This window comes from Phaenicophaeus curvirostris, chromosome 16 (genome assembly GCF_032191515.1).
Source record: "Phaenicophaeus curvirostris isolate KB17595 chromosome 16, BPBGC_Pcur_1.0, whole genome shotgun sequence".
Lineage (NCBI taxonomy): Eukaryota > Metazoa > Chordata > Aves > Cuculiformes > Cuculidae > Phaenicophaeus > Phaenicophaeus curvirostris.
This window is the reverse complement of record NC_091407.1, coordinates 5265616-5283288: the sequence shown is the minus strand read 5'-3', so window position 1 is coordinate 5283288 and position 17673 is coordinate 5265616. Positions and strand designations below refer to the sequence as shown.

General features: G+C 39.8%; 1 protein-coding gene across 1 annotated transcript in view; it reads left to right on the top strand.

Annotated features, from left to right (window-relative positions):
• Positions 1 to 17673, top strand: part of MAD1L1 (mitotic arrest deficient 1 like 1) — a 354589-nt gene that overhangs the window by 2294 nt on the left and 334622 nt on the right. The window contains exons 3-9 of the mRNA XM_069870454.1: positions 406 to 546; positions 2037 to 2216; positions 3060 to 3184; positions 3877 to 3958; positions 4553 to 4683; positions 5241 to 5355; positions 6305 to 6366. Coding sequence (XP_069726555.1) covers positions 406 to 546; positions 2037 to 2216; positions 3060 to 3184; positions 3877 to 3958; positions 4553 to 4683; positions 5241 to 5355; positions 6305 to 6366 — 836 coding nt within the window. The remainder of the gene's footprint in view (positions 1 to 405; positions 547 to 2036; positions 2217 to 3059; positions 3185 to 3876; positions 3959 to 4552; positions 4684 to 5240; positions 5356 to 6304; positions 6367 to 17673) is intronic.

The window sequence follows — 17673 nt, the reverse complement described above, 5'->3', positions numbered from 1 at the left end:
TGTTTTGCTCAGCAGTCAGATTTCTTGGGGAGAACAATCTCTGCTACTTGGTAGGCTGCTGTTACTTTTATGAGACTTGGGGAGTTTGTAGTTAAGTTTTTTTTAGAGAGAGAAGTATATTTTGACAGAATACCTCTAGAAACTAAGTGAGACATTCTGAATGAAGAACTTGAAATTAACTTATTCACAAGTGATGTTCATTTGTGGTGGGTTTCTGAATGTGGTGTTGAACTCTTGGTTTCCCCGTCTGCAGCTGCTGTGAGAAGAAAAGTACAACAAATATGGTGGTAGTTTCCTTGTAATTTGTAAAATGCACCAGCTGAATAGAGCAGGGTGGAAGATAATGATGTTATTGCAGTGCAGTTAATGGTGTGCAATGTCCCTTTTCTCATATGGACTGGCCAGTTGGAAGAACAAGCCGGGCAGATCCGCTCCAAGTCCCAGCTCCTGCAGGTGGAACGAGAGAAGATGCAGATGGAGCTTAGCCACAAACGAGCTCGCATTGAGCTAGAGAAGGCAGCTAATACCAACGCCAGAAACTATGAGGTGAGTGTGATGTCGTAGTTCTAAGTCAAAACATATACAGTGTGTCTGCCTTGGTGTTTTATTTTGCATCGGGGTTGTGCTCTTGACTTCTAGTTTGCAGTGCTTTGTATCAGCATGTATATAGTCAGCTTGTTTTGGATGAAACTTAACTGAAAGATGCGGTCCAGGAGCCATCCTAGTGTTCTCCAACTGCTAATGGACACTGTTTTCAGAGCAAGCCTTCACCGAATCTGTAGTAAATGCTCCTGGAATGTATTTACTGCAAATGCGGTGGTGGGGTGGGTGTCAAGTTCCCAGCTGCAACTGTCTTGCTGTACAGATCCCCTTGCTGTGCACTGCACTAGCTTGCTAATGTAGACACGGGTGTGAGCGTCACAGCCTTGCGTAGTTGACAAACTGATGATCTTATCACTGGACTCTGTTAGTTTAGCACCGATGTTGTCAGGAATAGCCATAACAAAAGGATTTGTTATTTGTTTCTCCCAGATGAATTCAAACTTCTGCTGGCAGAATTGAAAGCATTTGGTCTGTGTGACTAATTAATTGGAATGGCAGCAGTGCCAACTGTGCTCTGTCACACAAGAGGGCCTTGCACTGATAAGACAGTGAGCCTCACTTGGGGACTAATAGCTTTTATTGGTTTCTTATTTTATCCCTGTATGTGTTTGACTAACTGTGTTACTGTAAGTAGTACATCTGTGGGGTCTGTAGGATAATAAAGGATGTGTATGTGGCCTTTTTTTTTCTTTAAATGTAAGTATTTGAAAAATAATAAGCACATTTTGTTGTATTTTACAGGGGTGCTGGGTGACAGATTTAGTGCTTGGCTGTGAAATAGCGAGTCAGTGACTAAATCTCTTGTTCATCTGAAGTCAGGTGATGTAGGATTAAGCCAGGAAGAGTTCGAGCTGGAATGCAGCTGAGTCAGTCACAGAAACCATTAAAATACTTGTACATATAAAGGGAGTAGCGCTAATCCAGCACTGTGGTAATTACCCAGCTCAGATTCTGTGTTTTTTGAGGCATGTGGATAAAAGTTTTGGGAAGCTCAACTTTTCTTTGCATAATCCTTGCTTTCTATGTAAATCCGTGTCTCGATTTTCTTTGATTAGCAAAGCAATTTACTGCAGGGTTTTTTTCAGTAAGTGTTAATCAATTTCTGGTAGGAATAAACTGAAATGGTGTATGAAAGGTTGTCAGAGTGCAAAAATACTTATTGTATTCATTGATAATACTGTGTATGTAAACCTGGCTTCTTTTCCATTAAACTGCCTCATACAGTTTCCAGAAGTTGCAGAAGGAAGTTTGTCTCCTTAACTCAGCTATTGAGCTCTGAGTTACAGGTTAAGGCTGTGGTCTGAGTAACAATGCTTCATGGTGATACCTTGGTCACTGCAGTCAGGAGGAATAGAGACAGGAGAGGTGAAAATGGCTTCATCTTTGTACAACTTTCTTCTCAAGTCTCTTCATGGTTTTGTTTTCTTTGCAAGCGAGAGGCTGACCGTAACCAGGAGCTGCTCACACGCATAAAGCAATATCAGGAGAGAGAAACAGAAGCTGAAAATAAACTGAAAGAACAAATGGAAATGAACAAATCCTACAAGAAGAGTATGGAGACAATCAGTAAGAAGCTGCAAGAGAAGGAGAGCAAATTAGCTGAAGCTAATGAAGTAAGAACAGAGTAATTTTTTAATGCATTCCGGTGACTTTGCAATTGTTGTGAATTGAAAATGCCCTTTTTGATTTAAAAAACCCACCAAACAAAACCATTGGAACCATTGTGTACATCATCTGGAAATGAATAAACCCCAGTGGTGCGTGTCTTTGCTGTCAAAATTTAGGACCTAATCAAGTCCAGACAAATGAGCAGGTCAGAAGATGTTGCTGTGTTAATTAACAATGAGAAGAGTTTTAGGTTGATATGGAGAAGGATTAAAAAAGTGAAGCACCCTACATATGTAATGTCTTGAGATTTTTCTGTTTTCTCTGTTAAAGGGAGCTGAGTTGTGCTTATTTGAAAAACCTGTGAGTTTTTCTTTAGAATTGAGATACTTAGAATAAAATTTTAATAACTACTGGCCCCTACTTTTAAAGAAAGCTAAATACTTCTGGTATTTGATTGAGTTAAATCCAGACATTTTCAACTTTGAAACACAGACAAAATATCTTTTGAATGGTTGTGAGATAATTTTTTTACTTTAATACGTATACTTGTGTTTTATCATCATCTAGCTTTGAAGCTTGATATTTTTCATGCCAGTTTGAGGTCACCCACTTAATCAGTAATGGAAAAGACAATTTGGGTGACAGATTAAAGTGAGTAGGTGATTTTTCTCTTGCTTTTGTTTTTGAGGGGAGTTTGCAGGTCGAAAGGTTTGCAAGAGTGTGGGATTGTTTCTAGATTCGGTGCTTGTACTTTCTAGTTGGATATGTTTTGTGTCTATCACCATCCATAATGTCCAGCTTGGAGACTCACAGCCTTGTGTGTTTATTCTTTTTTGCCATTAATTCAGACAATCACTGTATTAAAAGGGAAAATATCAGAGCTGCAATGGAATATAATGAATCAAGAGATGCAGATGACAAGCCAAGACTCTCAGAAGCAGGAGCTGATGGAACAGCTGGATGTTCAACAGAAGTAAGCAGGGGATGAATGACTGTAGGGAGAAAAAGGCAAACAAAACTTCAGTCTTCTGCAGCTGTCATCCCTCAGAAAACTTTCAACAGCGTTTGATTTCTGCTCTTCAAAGGGGTTCTTTGATCTGGATGTGCAGGTTATAACCGTTGTTTGAAACTAGCTCTGAGGTGCAATTTAATTCTACCTTGAGAAAAAAAAACTTACTTGATCTTAATCTCAGTGATGTCTCATGTTCATGGTGGAGAGTTAACAGTAGGCATGTGGGTGGGAAAGGCTGATGTGAGCTTCATAGACAGAGAACAGAACAAAAATATCAAGCCATATATCATCGTTGAGGGATAGTTGAAAGATACAGTGGTTTGGTTTTTTTTCTCTTGCTTACTGACTTCAGCTCTTCAGTTTCAAAGGTGCTGTTTATCTACTGTGAGAGTATATTTCTTGGTTTCATAGTGAAAGTGGCTTAATTTTGCAGTATTTCTCAAGATGTGTCTTGTTAGTAGAAATGGCTATTTTTGTCTCTGAATTGGAGGGATACAGTGTGAGTGTGAAACTGAGAGAGAATCTTTTATAATGGTGCTATATGCCTTGTTAGTGCTGTTTGAAAATGTTTGTCAGAGGTGTTCTACATGTAGGTTGTTTCTGGTTATGTGATTCATGAGTGCTAAATGCCTCTTGTTGTCTGCATTGAACAGAAAATGGCAAGAGGCTAGTCAGCAAATCCAGACGTTGCAAGCAAGCCAATCTCTACTGGCAGAATATGAACAGAAGATTAAGGTAAGAAACTCTGTGGCCTATATAAAGCTTTAGTTTTTAATTTCTTCCGTGGAAGAACAATACAGTGGTGGTGTTTTTAATTAAATGACTATTGCAGAAATAAAAGGTTAGTTTGTCATATAAGAGGTGGCCAGCAGAGTTGAACTTGCCTAAATTCAATGGAATGGACCAGGTTATCTACAATTAATCTTAACATGACATTTCACTTTTGTTGTATCAATTGATTGGAAAAAAAGTCCACCGGTGCTTTCTATGTAGATAGGTGATTTATGTCCTTATGCAGTGCCCTAGATGAATGCTCTGTTTGATTTGATTTGATTTAGTCAACAGAAGAAAGTCCTTTTAAGAATTAGCAGAGATCTTTTGTGATTACAAACTTAGGGTGAACAGGTGTAGGGAAGAGGCCAGCCCAGGTGTTACCAGTGGAGCAGGAGTCGTTCCTACTTGGAGTAATTGATTGACCAGATGACCTCCTGAGTTCCCTTCCAACTCAAATTGAGTCATTGATTTGAGTTTAAAAAGTACAGTAGAGAAGTAGCTCTTAGGAGGTCCAAGTTAATCATTGCTGTCCTCTTGTCATCCCATGTTTTCCAGGACCTGGAACAGAAGTTCTCCCAGCAGGAACATGATGCTCTAATTGTCAAGAACATGAAAGCAGAACTGGCCCGTTTCCCAAAAATGGAACGGGAATTGCGCCAACTCAGGGAGGAAAATGCCTACTTCAGGTGAAAGAAGGGTTCAGTTCTTGAGAGGGTTCTCTCTTATTCTGTACTGCTACAATTTCATAATACGCACTTTGAAATCCCTCTGTTGGGCTTCCATGTGGGAAATCTTAGAAGGAAGTTTAAATATTTCATGTAAGTACTGCACATGAACTGAGCAGCGTTGTGATGTTTACTAGAGGAGAGGATTTGACAAGATGGGGGTAATCTTCCTGAACACAGTGAGAGCATATTGATTGTTCTGGAGGGCAATACCTCCCTGTTAGAACAAAATTCAGTGTTTAAAGGTAGCGATGAACTTTATATAGATTTGGAGAAGAAACCTCTGTAGGGAGAACAGACAGCTGAACAGTTCTGTAATAACTGGTTTTGTTTAGTTATTGTTACCACTATTTGCTTAGTTATTGTTACCACTTCACAGTGGCTCTGCAGTGAAGGTTGGAGAACTGAATCAGTTGAATGTCATTTGATTCCCCTGTAACTCCATATTTATCAGAAGTTTCTGAGAATGTGAATTGAGTTGCATGACTGTTTAATCATTGTTTCTCATTTCATCAAAGGGAAATGAAAGAAAACAACGGATTGCTTAAAGAGGAGGTAGAAGGTCTCCAAAGAAAACTGGAACGCTATGAGAAAGTCCAAGCACAACTAGTGACTGTTGAATTGGAAAATGAGGTGGGAAGCTAGAAATATTTGGTGGATGAACAGAATCAGAGTTTTCTTTGTTGTCTGTCCTGTCTTAGGCTCTTCGTGTACTGTGTTAGTTGAGATACAACACCTGTTTTACTTAATGTGTTTGAACCAGACTTTCCCAAACTTAAATGGCAGTGTGAGAGGAGCTGTGGCAATGAAAGAGAAAAAGGCAAAAGGATATGTAATGTTTAGCTGGATATTTTCTATAAAGGACTTTCTCATCATAGTGTCTTTTGGCCTTGCTGTTTATCTTTTCCTTTTCTTCTGTTGGAAATACTTTTTTTGGAGTTAAGCTCTGCCTAGACAAGGTGTTGCCAAACAGTCATGTGTTAAAAACCTTGCTGCACACTTGGATTACTGTCTGTGCTAGCAGGGCTGGAGCGCAGTCTCAGATGAAATTGTTGTGCTTCCATCCTGCCCTGTATCAAGCATGCAGTGAGCTGTTCAGAGGTGAACCTAAACTTCTAAACTTGTTGGTCTGCAGAAGCATACCAGAGTCTGGTCGGGTTTAGATAACATTACCTGGTATTGACTGAAAATTAAAAGCTACAGGGAGGAACTGGAAGAAAAGAAATGTGCGTTTCCGCTGCTACAGAACTGGTGTCGAAGATATATCTCTTTCTTCTCTGCTGCCCGGAGTCTGGTCTACCAAGGACAAGTAAAGTGATGGTAGCTCACAGGTAGTGCTGAAGTGTAACATGGGTGTCATGTGTCGCAGAGCTGTGGTGGCAGGGAAAATGTTTTTGAGGACTGGAGAATGACAGCCCAAAAGGGTTAGTGGAGAAGATAATGAAATCCCGAGGAGGAAAAGGAGACACTGAGTTTGAATGGAGATTTTTGAAAAAACCAAAAAAAACCACCCCAAAAAACATCTATGTGGAAAATAAGCTCTTGTCTGTGTCTATAACTCTTCTTTTGGTCTCTACTTCAGAAACTTCTGGGAAAGTTAAAACACTGGGAGAAACTGGAACAGAGCACTGGCTTGAATATCAGGTATGTGCTCACGACTCTGGAGGGACTTAAAGCTTTTAAACCACTTTTCTTTCCTGCTTAATCATCTGATCTCTGAAATGTTTGTCATGCTTGCTTGATATCCCTCCTTCATGTGGAAGCTCTTCCACTACTTTTTGTTGTATAGAAGAACCGTAAGATATACAAACTATTGTTAGTTCCTAAGGATACCTTATGAATGTTTTTCACTGAGTCTGCTTGACCAGTAGTGCTGAAGTTCAAAGATCCAGTGAAGAGAATGCATGTTACTTGTGACAAACGGTTGTAAATGTGATTTCTTTGAAATGAGGATACTAAGATAAACTGCCAGATCATGTTGTTGCAACTTCTTTTCCCTAAAGCAGCTGAAGACAGTTAATTTAGTTATTTTGTCTGAGGAGAAATGGAATAAACTCAGTTACTTATAAAAGGGAGGGGAACCCCACCCCTCCAATGGTGTTTTGTAACACCAGTGAGTCTCTGTGTACTGTTAGTTAATTAATTGTTCTGACATTTGGAGCATTGAACTAGTTTTTGAGGTTTTTTTAAGGCCTCTGTTGTGTATGTGGTATAAAGGAGGGCTGGAAATGGTGCATCTGCTGATCATTTTCTTCCACTGCAAAAGGTTTTCCATGTAGCTACCATGCTTGTGTCATATGGTTCAGTGCTGCTTTATTTTCTGTAAATATTTGCAGTGTTGTCACTCTAGAAGGAATGGTGTTTCTTTGTAAACAACTGTCTTGATATGAGCATTATAGTACAGGTTACCTTTCATACTGGATCAAGGCTGAGCTGCAACGTGAACTGCAGAGCCTGATTTTACCAGTTGTTTCTTTAGTCCATTCATTATATGTGCCCAGCAACAGAGCTGTGCCTGCACGTTGCTGGGATTGTTTGGAAGTCTTCAGATATGCACGTATTTACTGCATGTAGAAGATACTTGTGTTCAACCTGGGAAAGCCCCCTTGATTTTCTGAATGTTTTCTGTTTAATGAGCTTAATGAACATTTTCTAGAGGCATGCTAATAGATAGCATGCTTGAGATTCTTTCCTGTGTCTGCTGAGGATTTGGATAAAGTTAGAATTGTGCATAATCTCCTATGAAGGGATGGACAGAAATAGAATGAATCCTTTTCACAAAGCCTGGTCTATCAGATAGTAGACAAAAACTTTTTACTTACCTCCAGCTGCTAAAGATTTAATGAGGTGGTTTCACAGTGGGAGAGAAACGGAACCAAGTGATTCTGCCTGTTGAAGTCTAATAACTCCTTCATTTAAAATCAGAATATTCGCTGTAAAGTGTTAGGTTTTTGATTGGGCCATATTGCTTAGTGCGATTAATGGTGCCTTCGCATACAGAAAGGGAATTGCTCTTGAGACAAATCATCTTTAGCATGCAATTGTAGGAAGTGGAGCTGGATGATTCCTCCCTCCTTTTTTGTTTTGTTGCTCAGGCAGCATGAATTCTGTTCATTTTTGGTCAGGAATGTGAGGATCATTAGAGATCATTGTCCTAGTCAGGTTCTTGGAGTATGCTGTTGGTTAGAGTTTGAGAGGAGTTAATTGCTCATCTCACAGTAGAATAGGAACAAGTTGGATGGTTGTCCCAAAGAGCCAGAGCAATGTGCTGCTGTTTGCTAGTAACTAAATAAGCAAGGAAAAAGTGAATGCATTAGGATTTCACATCTTTTCTTATTGCATACTTAATTGGTACAGAGATTGTAAGGGAAGTGCACACAGGGTGGGGTGGTTTAGGAGAGGATGGTTTTTTTGTTTCCTCTCGTGCTTCCACAGGGATTGTTCTGTGTCTGCTCTCAGTGGTTTCTGTTCACTGATTGCCTGGTCCCAGCAGGCTCTTTGTCAGATTGGCTTATGACCAGACCTGTGAGCATAATTTTGAGTATAATTTTATGTGATCATACTTGGAAAGGAGGTGCAGCTTTTAGGAGACTAGTGGTAATCCTGCTGTTTTAGTGCTGGTCTCTTTTTGGTAACAGTCAAAGTGCCAAGTGTTTATAATGCTTCACCTTTTTTGTGGAAAACAAGTTCATTAATGGTTTACTCAAAGGCTAATCTGATGTTTGCTAATTCTGGATTCTACTTGTAAGCTCCTGGATTTTCCTCTTGCTCTTATAAACTATGGAAACAACGGCAGCTTTACCTTTAGAGTATGTTGGTGTCTGCATTGCTGTTGTGCAGTGTTCTTTCCAGAATTCGCCCTTGGAATTGTGCTTGTCTGGTACAAATGTTATATGATATACTTGTAAGCTGCTCCATACCCTGATAATAAAATAACACACACCATAGTTAGGTATTGTTCATGTATACACATTATGAATCTATATAATGTTTTCTGTGTTCAGTTACATGTCCTTTTGATGCCTTGAGCTTTTTACTGCTTACTTTCTGGTATAGTTGGCTCTGTCATTTATCTTGGATGCAATTTTGTCTTGTAGGTATTTTTTGTATGTTAGCGTTATGCCACCAGGAATTTTCATATGTTTATCATGTGTGTCTCTGACTTGATATTCCTGCTGCTGGATTTGGTTTCAATTGTAAAAACCACTAGATTTTGAAATTCTTGCTTTGTGAGGAGGAAGTTATTTATTTTGGAGTTTAGTGACTTTGAGAAGGATATTAATGTATGGATATTGTAGGGCTCTGTTGTTAGGAAAGAGTTGTGTTGAGAAAACAAACTTCTTGCACTTTGTCTCTACAGGATGTGCTAATGTAGTTCGTTTTTCTTCAAAATCCAGTATTTGTGTGATTGAATTGTTGACAGTCTTCACTGAACAACCACGTTAACCATGACAGAACTGGTTGTTTCGTCAGAGTTTCACTGTTATCTTAGAGATTTTCTTGATTGTCATTAAACAACATGTATTTAACAGCAGAATCTTTCTGGAAGGTTGTATGTGAGAAAAGGCGAGTGCTTTATTTGGGTGACAGTATGCAAAACCATCCAGGAGATGGCATCCTTTCTCCTGCTGCTGGGAAAACCGGCCTTCTGCTCCAGCCTGCAGTCTCGGTCTGAATTGAAAACCATCAGCTGGGCACCTTCAGAAGGGTCAGTTAGTGTTTAATGCTATGTACATGCAATTGCTGTCTCCTTGTCCAGTACTTGGGAAAGTAACTTTGCCTGAAAAAGACTTGTACATATTTCTGTAATGACACACAATGCAGAGTCTTTTCCAACCAACTCTGTAAACCTCAGACCACACGTTCTTCATTTTGTCTTGTTTAACAGGAGTTGTTCAAAGTTGATTTGTTTTCTCCCCAGCCTGAACCATAGAATTGCATCCTTAACAGCAGCAGTGTTACTGTTCTGACTTTCCCTTCAGCGTGCAGAAGATACACAAATACAAAATTAGGGTTCTTGTTCAGTTAACTTTTACTCTAAATAACCTTTTTTTGCTGCTGCTTGTCTCTGTTTGGTTGATATTGTTTTGTCCTTTAATGAATTAGCCAGGTGATGTTACTATCCGTATAAAGACACACCTTGGAGTACTGGATGACACAAAATATTGTTCATAGGGTATGTTTTAAAGATTGAGGCAGTTAGTAAGTCAGAGACTGAAAATACTCATCGTCATTGATAGCAGCTGACGAGGGTTAATACAGAATTTTTCTTTTCTTCATAAGTGGCAGAAGATTGTAGGACTGCAAGTTTTGAAAGGTTCAAGTTTTGCTGAAAACTTCTGGAAATTGGTGAAGGTTGACAGGTGGGCCACAAGCAGTGGCTTCAGAGGAGTGTTAGTCCCAGCATATTTTATTGAGAGAATAAATAGTAATGTGTAGGTTTTGTTTGTTTGTGTTTGCGGTTTTGATTTTGAGTTTTTAATTGGAAGCACTGACTGTATTATGCTTTTACATTTTTCACCTGCTAGGCTCAATGATCTTTGTATACACAGCAGAATTATTTTATATTAGTGATAGATTTTTGATGTTATAGTAATCAAGGACTGGAAAGTGATCAAATATGTTGAGAATGACCTATTTGAGTAGGTCTTTCCTTTTTTTGAGACTATTTTCTTTTGCAGATAGTACTGTCAGCTCAGGCTTGGTGTTTGTGTGTGGAAGATATAATAAAGGAGCTTGTTCATATTACTTTTCAAAATAATTTTCTTATTTCCTAGTGAAGTGATGGACAGATCAGCTGTCCTTTTCTGAAGGGCCATGGAATACAGTATGGAAATTGAAGTTTAGGCCTATGTACCAGAAAGAAAAGTGGTGTTTGTTGACTCCTCTTTGTTGCTCAGAGGCTCCAGGGATGGTCTTGAATCAACTTTGGGTTTCACGTGGTTGTGATTATACTGGGAGGCAGGTCTGTGCTCCCTGATGCCTACGCTGTCAGACTAAGCTGGAGGGACTCTTTGATGTAATGAAACATGGATTTGAGGAGTACCTATAGTTGTCCTTCAGTTTGCAAGGGTAGCTTTAGCTGGCTTCTGTGATGATATCACATTAAGCTGGTGTAGCTGATTTGCACGCTTGCTGTCCGGGCCTGTAAAGAGAAGTGTGGATCTGACAGGAATTCAGGCCAATGCTTGAGGACTGTTTTCACTCGGTGGAGCCTGCCAGCTGCAGACAGCAGACACCGATCTGCTGACCTGTCGCCTAGAGCTAAAGAAGTGAACCTGTTAATGCTGACCTGGTTTTCTTTTGGAAACATCTGTGAGCTGGCTGGCTGACAAATCTTGGGGACTAGCTTCCTGCAGTGTCTGAGTCCAATGAAGAGGAGGAGATGGTGTGAATGTGTGTGCATTTCCTCTCTAAGAAAGGGTTTAATTAAGTGGCAAGCATCTCTATTTAGTACTGTGGTTAGCACAGTTGTAATTTGTAATTACACAGGTGCTACGCTTGGTACGGGAAGTCCTATGCAGATTCTGCTTTTGGAGTTGGGGGGAAGGGAGGATAGAGGGAGGGAAAAGGGAATCAGATTTCTTGATTCTGCATTTAGTGGTGGATTAGTGCTCTTTTTTTTCATCAGTGAATAGAAGAGAAGGGAGAATATTGGAGTTCTCTCCTTTCCTTTTTGAATCTTGATTAACTACGCTTAGCTACTCTGCACTTTCTTCCATCCAAGGCATTGAATATCTTTGCAGTAGTGAATGAAGCTCATAATCGCCTTTCTCACAAGGTAGTAATTTACCTTTCTCTGAATGTCCATTATGAATAAGTGGTTACTGGTTTAAAAAAAAAAAATAATCTCTTGACAGATATACGAAGCAGCATGTGCTGAAATAATTTGAATTGCTCATATGCGTTTCTGGATACTTAATTAACTGCAACCAATCAAGACAAGACTGGGGGTTGCTGTTGCTGGTTCCAGTAGTGCTGCAGTTCTGGCATGATGGCTCCATAGTTGAGCAAATGTTTTTATTGGCGTAGCCTGTTGTAGCCCTCTGGTCTTTTGTCACCAAGCAAGAAATTGATCTAATTAGAAGTGTTTGATGCTGCCTGCTGCCTGTAGCTGTACCACTGACCTGAACTGAAGTGTTTATTTCTGTGTTTGGTGAGGGGAAAGGGCTGGTTTGCCTAGACTGGCTAACGGTAGCCCTATACTTTAGAGCTAAGTCCCCAGTTGGAGAAGAAAATTAGAATTAGCAAAGTATGAGGATATTGAAACTTTGGTTTTTTGTGTTCTTTTTTGCATCTAAGTTTTATGTAAATAATTGTAATTTATGATCTGTGAACATACTGAAAATTGCATGACTGCTGTTCATGAGATTCCCAGTGTAAAACAAGCTGTCTCGCTGCAGTGGGAATTCCCAGGGCCCCAAAAAGAGAGATAAACACTATGTAGGGGAAAATACTAGTTAAAAAAACCCTGCAAATGAACAACAACAAAAAAAAAACCAAAAAAAGAAGCTATGCACATTAGAGCAGCTTTTACAGTTATGAGGTCTCAGCTTACCTCATGGAAAGATTATTTGCTGTTGCCCTGTACGGACACAGTACCACATTAACAGTACAGTTACTTCTAAGAGCTTAATTTTGTCATTAAAAAAATTTGCCTTCCATTGAAGCTGAAGGTTTGATAAAGGCTACCGAACTCACTCTGTGAAAACGGCGAATGTATGCAGGTCACTAATATTCCTCAGAATCACTCACAATAGGGCTCTCTGTTGGCTTCTGCACAGGGATTAATGTGTGAATTTCTCTGTCATAGTCCTGCCAGTTAGTCTCCTTTTCCGAGCGGTTCCACTATTCCTGTCATGTGGGGCTTCTAGCTCAAGTGGAACTCAAGGTGCTGGTTCAGGGACTTGGGCACTTGAGGGAGAAGTGCCTGAACAATTCCAAAGGGAACTGTTTTTAGAGGTAGGAGTTTCAAGAGAAGAATAATTGTGGTTGTCATACAATAATTGTATATGTACTGAAGCCACCAGTGAAGAAGTATTGGAGGAAGCTGTCACCTATCGAATGTGACATGCAGCATATGCTGGAGTATTGCTCTAAGCTCTTCTGTTCTTTGTTATCCTCTTATCTTATATTAAAATGTATGTTATTCTTCACTCTCTGCAGTGCCTTATGTTTTAGCTTTCCTTGACAGAATGCTTTTCATGCGTGGTGAGGAGAAAATGTTCCTTTTTCATCTCAGAATCTGAAGCCTCATTTTTCAGAGTAGCCAGAATGCGGTTTGGGGAGACTTCAGGCCATGTTTGGGTGTTGGAAAAGAGTGATGTATTTAAATGTGATGTTTGGAAGCCTAATGTCAAATCTGTGCTTTAGCCAGAATTCAGTCTCCTCCCATTCTCATGGTGTTGATCTGCTTAATTTTAATATGGCAACCATCTGTGCCTCTTTTCATAGGTCTCTTAAAATACTGTAGATCTGTTCCTGCCAGTGCTTTGCTGCAATGCTGGGCAAGGCAGATATTTTCCTATCAGATATTAATTTCCCTCCCAAAATACTGCGCTTATCTCTGATGTTCAAAAATATTAGTGTTCTTTCTCCTTTGCTATTAATGCTTTTATTTCCATTTGAATATATCAGAGTAATAAGTTTTGAGGCTAAAGGAAAGCTAGGAAGAGTGTAAAACATAATGGATGAGCACCTGACATCCAGGCAGACTGAGGCTGTAATGTATGATCAGAGAACCAGGGTAAGAAGTAAGCAAGTGTACATCAAAAGTATGTCTGTCCTTGCTTTGCATTTCAAAGCTCTGGGAACAGTTAAAGAAACTGCCTTTCCAGGATCACAGATGTGGAGTTCTGGAGATGGAGAAAACAATTGAACAGTAGCTTAGCACCCTATCCATCATCTTTGTTGAAGAATAATTTGAGGAACTTCAGTAGTTCACCTACAGGAGAATAATGGCATCAAAGAAAAGATGGACGATTCTTATTGGGGGCATAAAAACTTTATTTTGGAAGCAGAGATACCAGTGGACCGTCATCTTACCGGAAAATATCACTTCATATTCCCTTGCCTCTTTTTATCAGAATATAGAGCATTGTCCCAGCTTGAACATTGGGTGCGTTTCCCAAACCAGTAAACTTACGGCTCTCTTTCTGCTAGGAACAGGAGTGGTTTTAGAAATGTGTGCTGGCATTTTCTTCATTTTGCATTGCTGCCATATTTCTTGCAAGCAGTGTTTGAGATGCTCTTGAAAAAACGTTTGGTAAAAGTAGCTTGCTTTCCTCCAGCATGTAGTGACCCATGTTATGTGTAAATGGCTTGAACTTAGGTGCTCACTCTGCCGTGAAGGAGAAGCTTTCAAAAATACAGACACTTTTATGAAGAGCCACTTCCCTTACATTAAGCTGTTCTGTTTACCTGAAAGTGAAATTATCATTTAAATAGCAGAGGCTAATCAGCAAGGGGATGGTTTGCCACTGGCAGAGAGCTCAAATGCTCCTGCTAGATTCTTTCTCAGCCTCTTGTGGTCGTTTCCACAAACCCGATACCCACTGTGATCTCTAGCTAGTGTTCAAGTACTGCTGTAGACGGCCTAGGAGACACTTCTCTGAGTTCTGGTCACCTACTGTAGAGGAAAATAGTGGGAAATAAATGCGGGAAAGGGTTTCTGGTGGAGCCTGAGGGCTCCCTGAACCAGTGGTGAACAGAAGGACTGGCCTCCCCTAGCGAAGGCTGGCAGGAGATGCACTTGCTGCCAAGAAATGCATGGATAGAGGAAAGAAAAAGGAAGGGGGACCAGCACCAGTGATAAAAAGAACCGACTAAAGGCTGCCATTGCTAATTAAATCACTGTAACCCTGCCATGAATGGAGCTAGAAGGAGGTTCTAGCTTTTAGAAAGATAAGTTCTGAATGCAGTTTCCAGTTGAGCCAAGAGTATGCAAATTACTGCTTATAAGTTGAAGCTCCACAAGTTTATGGAAGAGATTACTTGAGTTTGTAACAGCAAGGGACTAGACAGGACCTAAATTGGAAAGTCCTTGTCAGTCCCACTTTTGTGTGAATGTATACGTACCAGTCTGTAGGCAAGGGAATGGACTCGGGAATAGGAAGGGTGGAGCGGTATTTTTTTAGTTTGGAATTGTAGGCGTTGTTTAATTGTTCTGAGAACTGAAATTGGGAGAGTGGGAGAGTTTAGTGAATAAAAGTAGACCGTGTCAATCTTTCTGCCCACACAGAACAACAACTGTGGACAGGGACCTGAGGATGAGAACAGCTGACCTTTGCTCGTGTTGAGAAATAAGCAGTTGGCTGAAAAATGCACCGAACTATTAAGAAGAGTTTATCTGCCAGTGTAGATAAGACCAAAATACGATTTGTATCTTTTTGAGAAGCTTTCCTGAGTCTATTTGGTGCAGGTTATCTTGATGGCGTTTTGAAAATGACTCACTCCTGGTTAGTGCTTAACCTCATCGATGCCTAGAGCAGGAATTCGTGCTTCTGGTGGTACCTAGGAAGGTGCTACTTTAATCATGTCTTAGGTTTGTCATCAGTGCGGTGTGGAGTTCTGTACTGGATCAGCCCCAAAAGGTCTAATTTTCAGTTGTACTTAATTGAGTAGCTAGCGTAGCAACATCAAGATGGGGTGGGGAGAAAAAAGATGTATTAACATTAAACTGTTTCAGTTTTTTTTAGCATCTTTAAAATGCTCCTAGCTCCAACAAAGTGGCTGAAATGCCTTGTTGATATTATTGTGTAAGTCTTGTCCTTAAGCATCGATCTTTCCTCTCTTGGGACCTCTTTGCTAGTGAATATTTTTGACCAAGGCACGTCTTTATCTGGGCTATGTCCTCTTTCCTCACAAGCTACATTAGTAAAGGGAATATGCTTGTAAACATACCTTTGTGTATGTATTATTTGGAGAGAAGAAATTAATGTGGCTTGTAGTAGCAAAAGCACTGCACAATGTTTTCAAACATTTCTTAAAGGTCATCATGAACTTGAAATGTTAGTGAGTTAAAAGATTAATGTGAGAAGTGCCTGAAGGTTCTCTTGATCTTGCTGTGATTACGTAAGTGTTGTTTGTTATTTTAAAATATCTTGAAGCAAGGCAGTTGCCATGTTGCCTTGGATTATTTACTAACTCATCTCTGGTCCAGTGTCAGAGACAACGGTGTCCTGGTCTAGATAGGAAAATCCAGAGAAATGTGCAAGACGTAAAGAATGAATGTGATGAGTTTCTTAACTCTCATCAACATGGATTTTACTTAAGCATAAGGAATTTTATTTAGTGTTGCTCCACCTTTTTAAAAGTAAGAACTCTTGCAAGTAGGACATTATTATGCATAGAACAGAAAAATGCTTTGCTTTGATACTCTTGCAGTTACAGTCTCTTATTTGAAACTAAATGTGAGGAAGTTGTAAAGTATTAGAGAGCAGCAAGATTCTTAAATTGCTGCTGTTTCTATAAATTATGCCTTTTTATCTTGCAGTTCTCTTTGAGGAGACAAAAGGAAAAGGATTTTTTGTCTTAACTTTGTGATTCAGTTTTTACCATGTGGCTGCTCCTTCCTCCATGTACTCTGTTATTCTGTGTGCTACACAGGTTTGTTGGCATCTGTGTCTTCTCCCTGAACTGATGAGGAAGAACTGGAAGCTAGAAAGTACAGCCTGAAGTGAGCTGCCTGAAAGAGAGTAGCCACTGCACTGGGTTGTCAGAGTTACCTGCGAAAACGGGAAGATAATTCCCATTTTGAAAGCAAAGATGGGAGCTCAGGGCTACTGTTTTGAAAAGAAGCTTTCTATGGGGTTAGGATTGTGTGCAGAAAATGGAGCCAGGTCTTTTCAGGAGAAAGAAGATGAAACATGCCCAAGTATTCCCTGTAGCCAAGGCAGTTCTTTCCCTCGCTGCCACTGATGTAAAATGCAGGGAGTGCATTGGCAAAAACTATTTTTTCAAATTCTGGTGTTTGTGGGTTTTTTTTTGTTTGTTTGTTCTGTTTTCCCCCTAATGGCTGCTAATGCACTGAAATGTGTTCTGCACATATTTTGCTCATCACCTGGCAGTGAACCGTGCCGTGTAAAGAAGTTGTGTCTGTTGCAGAATGGCGTTCTTGTAAGAGGATGATAATGTTTTAGAATAGTGTGTTAGAAACCTCTGTGCATGGGAGAATCTCAGAACGATGACTGCTTCTTGCTATAAACAGAAATAGGATTTGCCATCCAACGTAGATGCAGCTTTGGCTTTTCTAGACAAGTATTTACTTGAGATCTTGAGCATCGCTTTTCTCCTTTTCTAGTATCACTTTCACTCAATTCTTATCCATTCCCTTTTCTATGTTATTCTCACCCCTCTTGTCAGTGAAGTTAACAATTGCTGTGCCTCCTTGTGGGGAGTAATGGGCAACAACTGGAAGAACCATTCTCTAGCGCAAGTTTTTCTTGCTGGAATTGCTTTTGGATTCTTGTTACTTGTTTAAACTCTCTTCCAGAGATACTCTGATATAAACAGCACAGTGAAAGGAAGATCTATCTTTTGGGTAGGAAGCAATATGAAATTCTGGATTTTCCTGAGTTATACCCTGCTGACTAAGTTAATTTCTTTTCCGTTTTAATAAAACAATCGTTCTCTTACTGTGTGACACATGAAGGTGTTCAGCGAGGGCTTGAAATCCCACTAACTTTTCTAAGAAGGACAAAACTGAGGTATCTGGCTTCGAGAATGCGTTCAGTGTCTGTATCCTCAATTAGAGAAGTCAGTGGTTCATCAGCTTGTTAGCTTGAACAGTTTTTGGTGATATTTCACAGCTTTGCTTTTGGCTCAGTTCAGAAAATAATGTTTTAATCTAGTTATGATATTTTTTTAGTCAGTTTTGATAGTACATTTGCAAATAACATTTCTGCCTGTGTGCTCTTTGTATTCCCAGAGTTAAAGCTTTGTGGCTTCAGG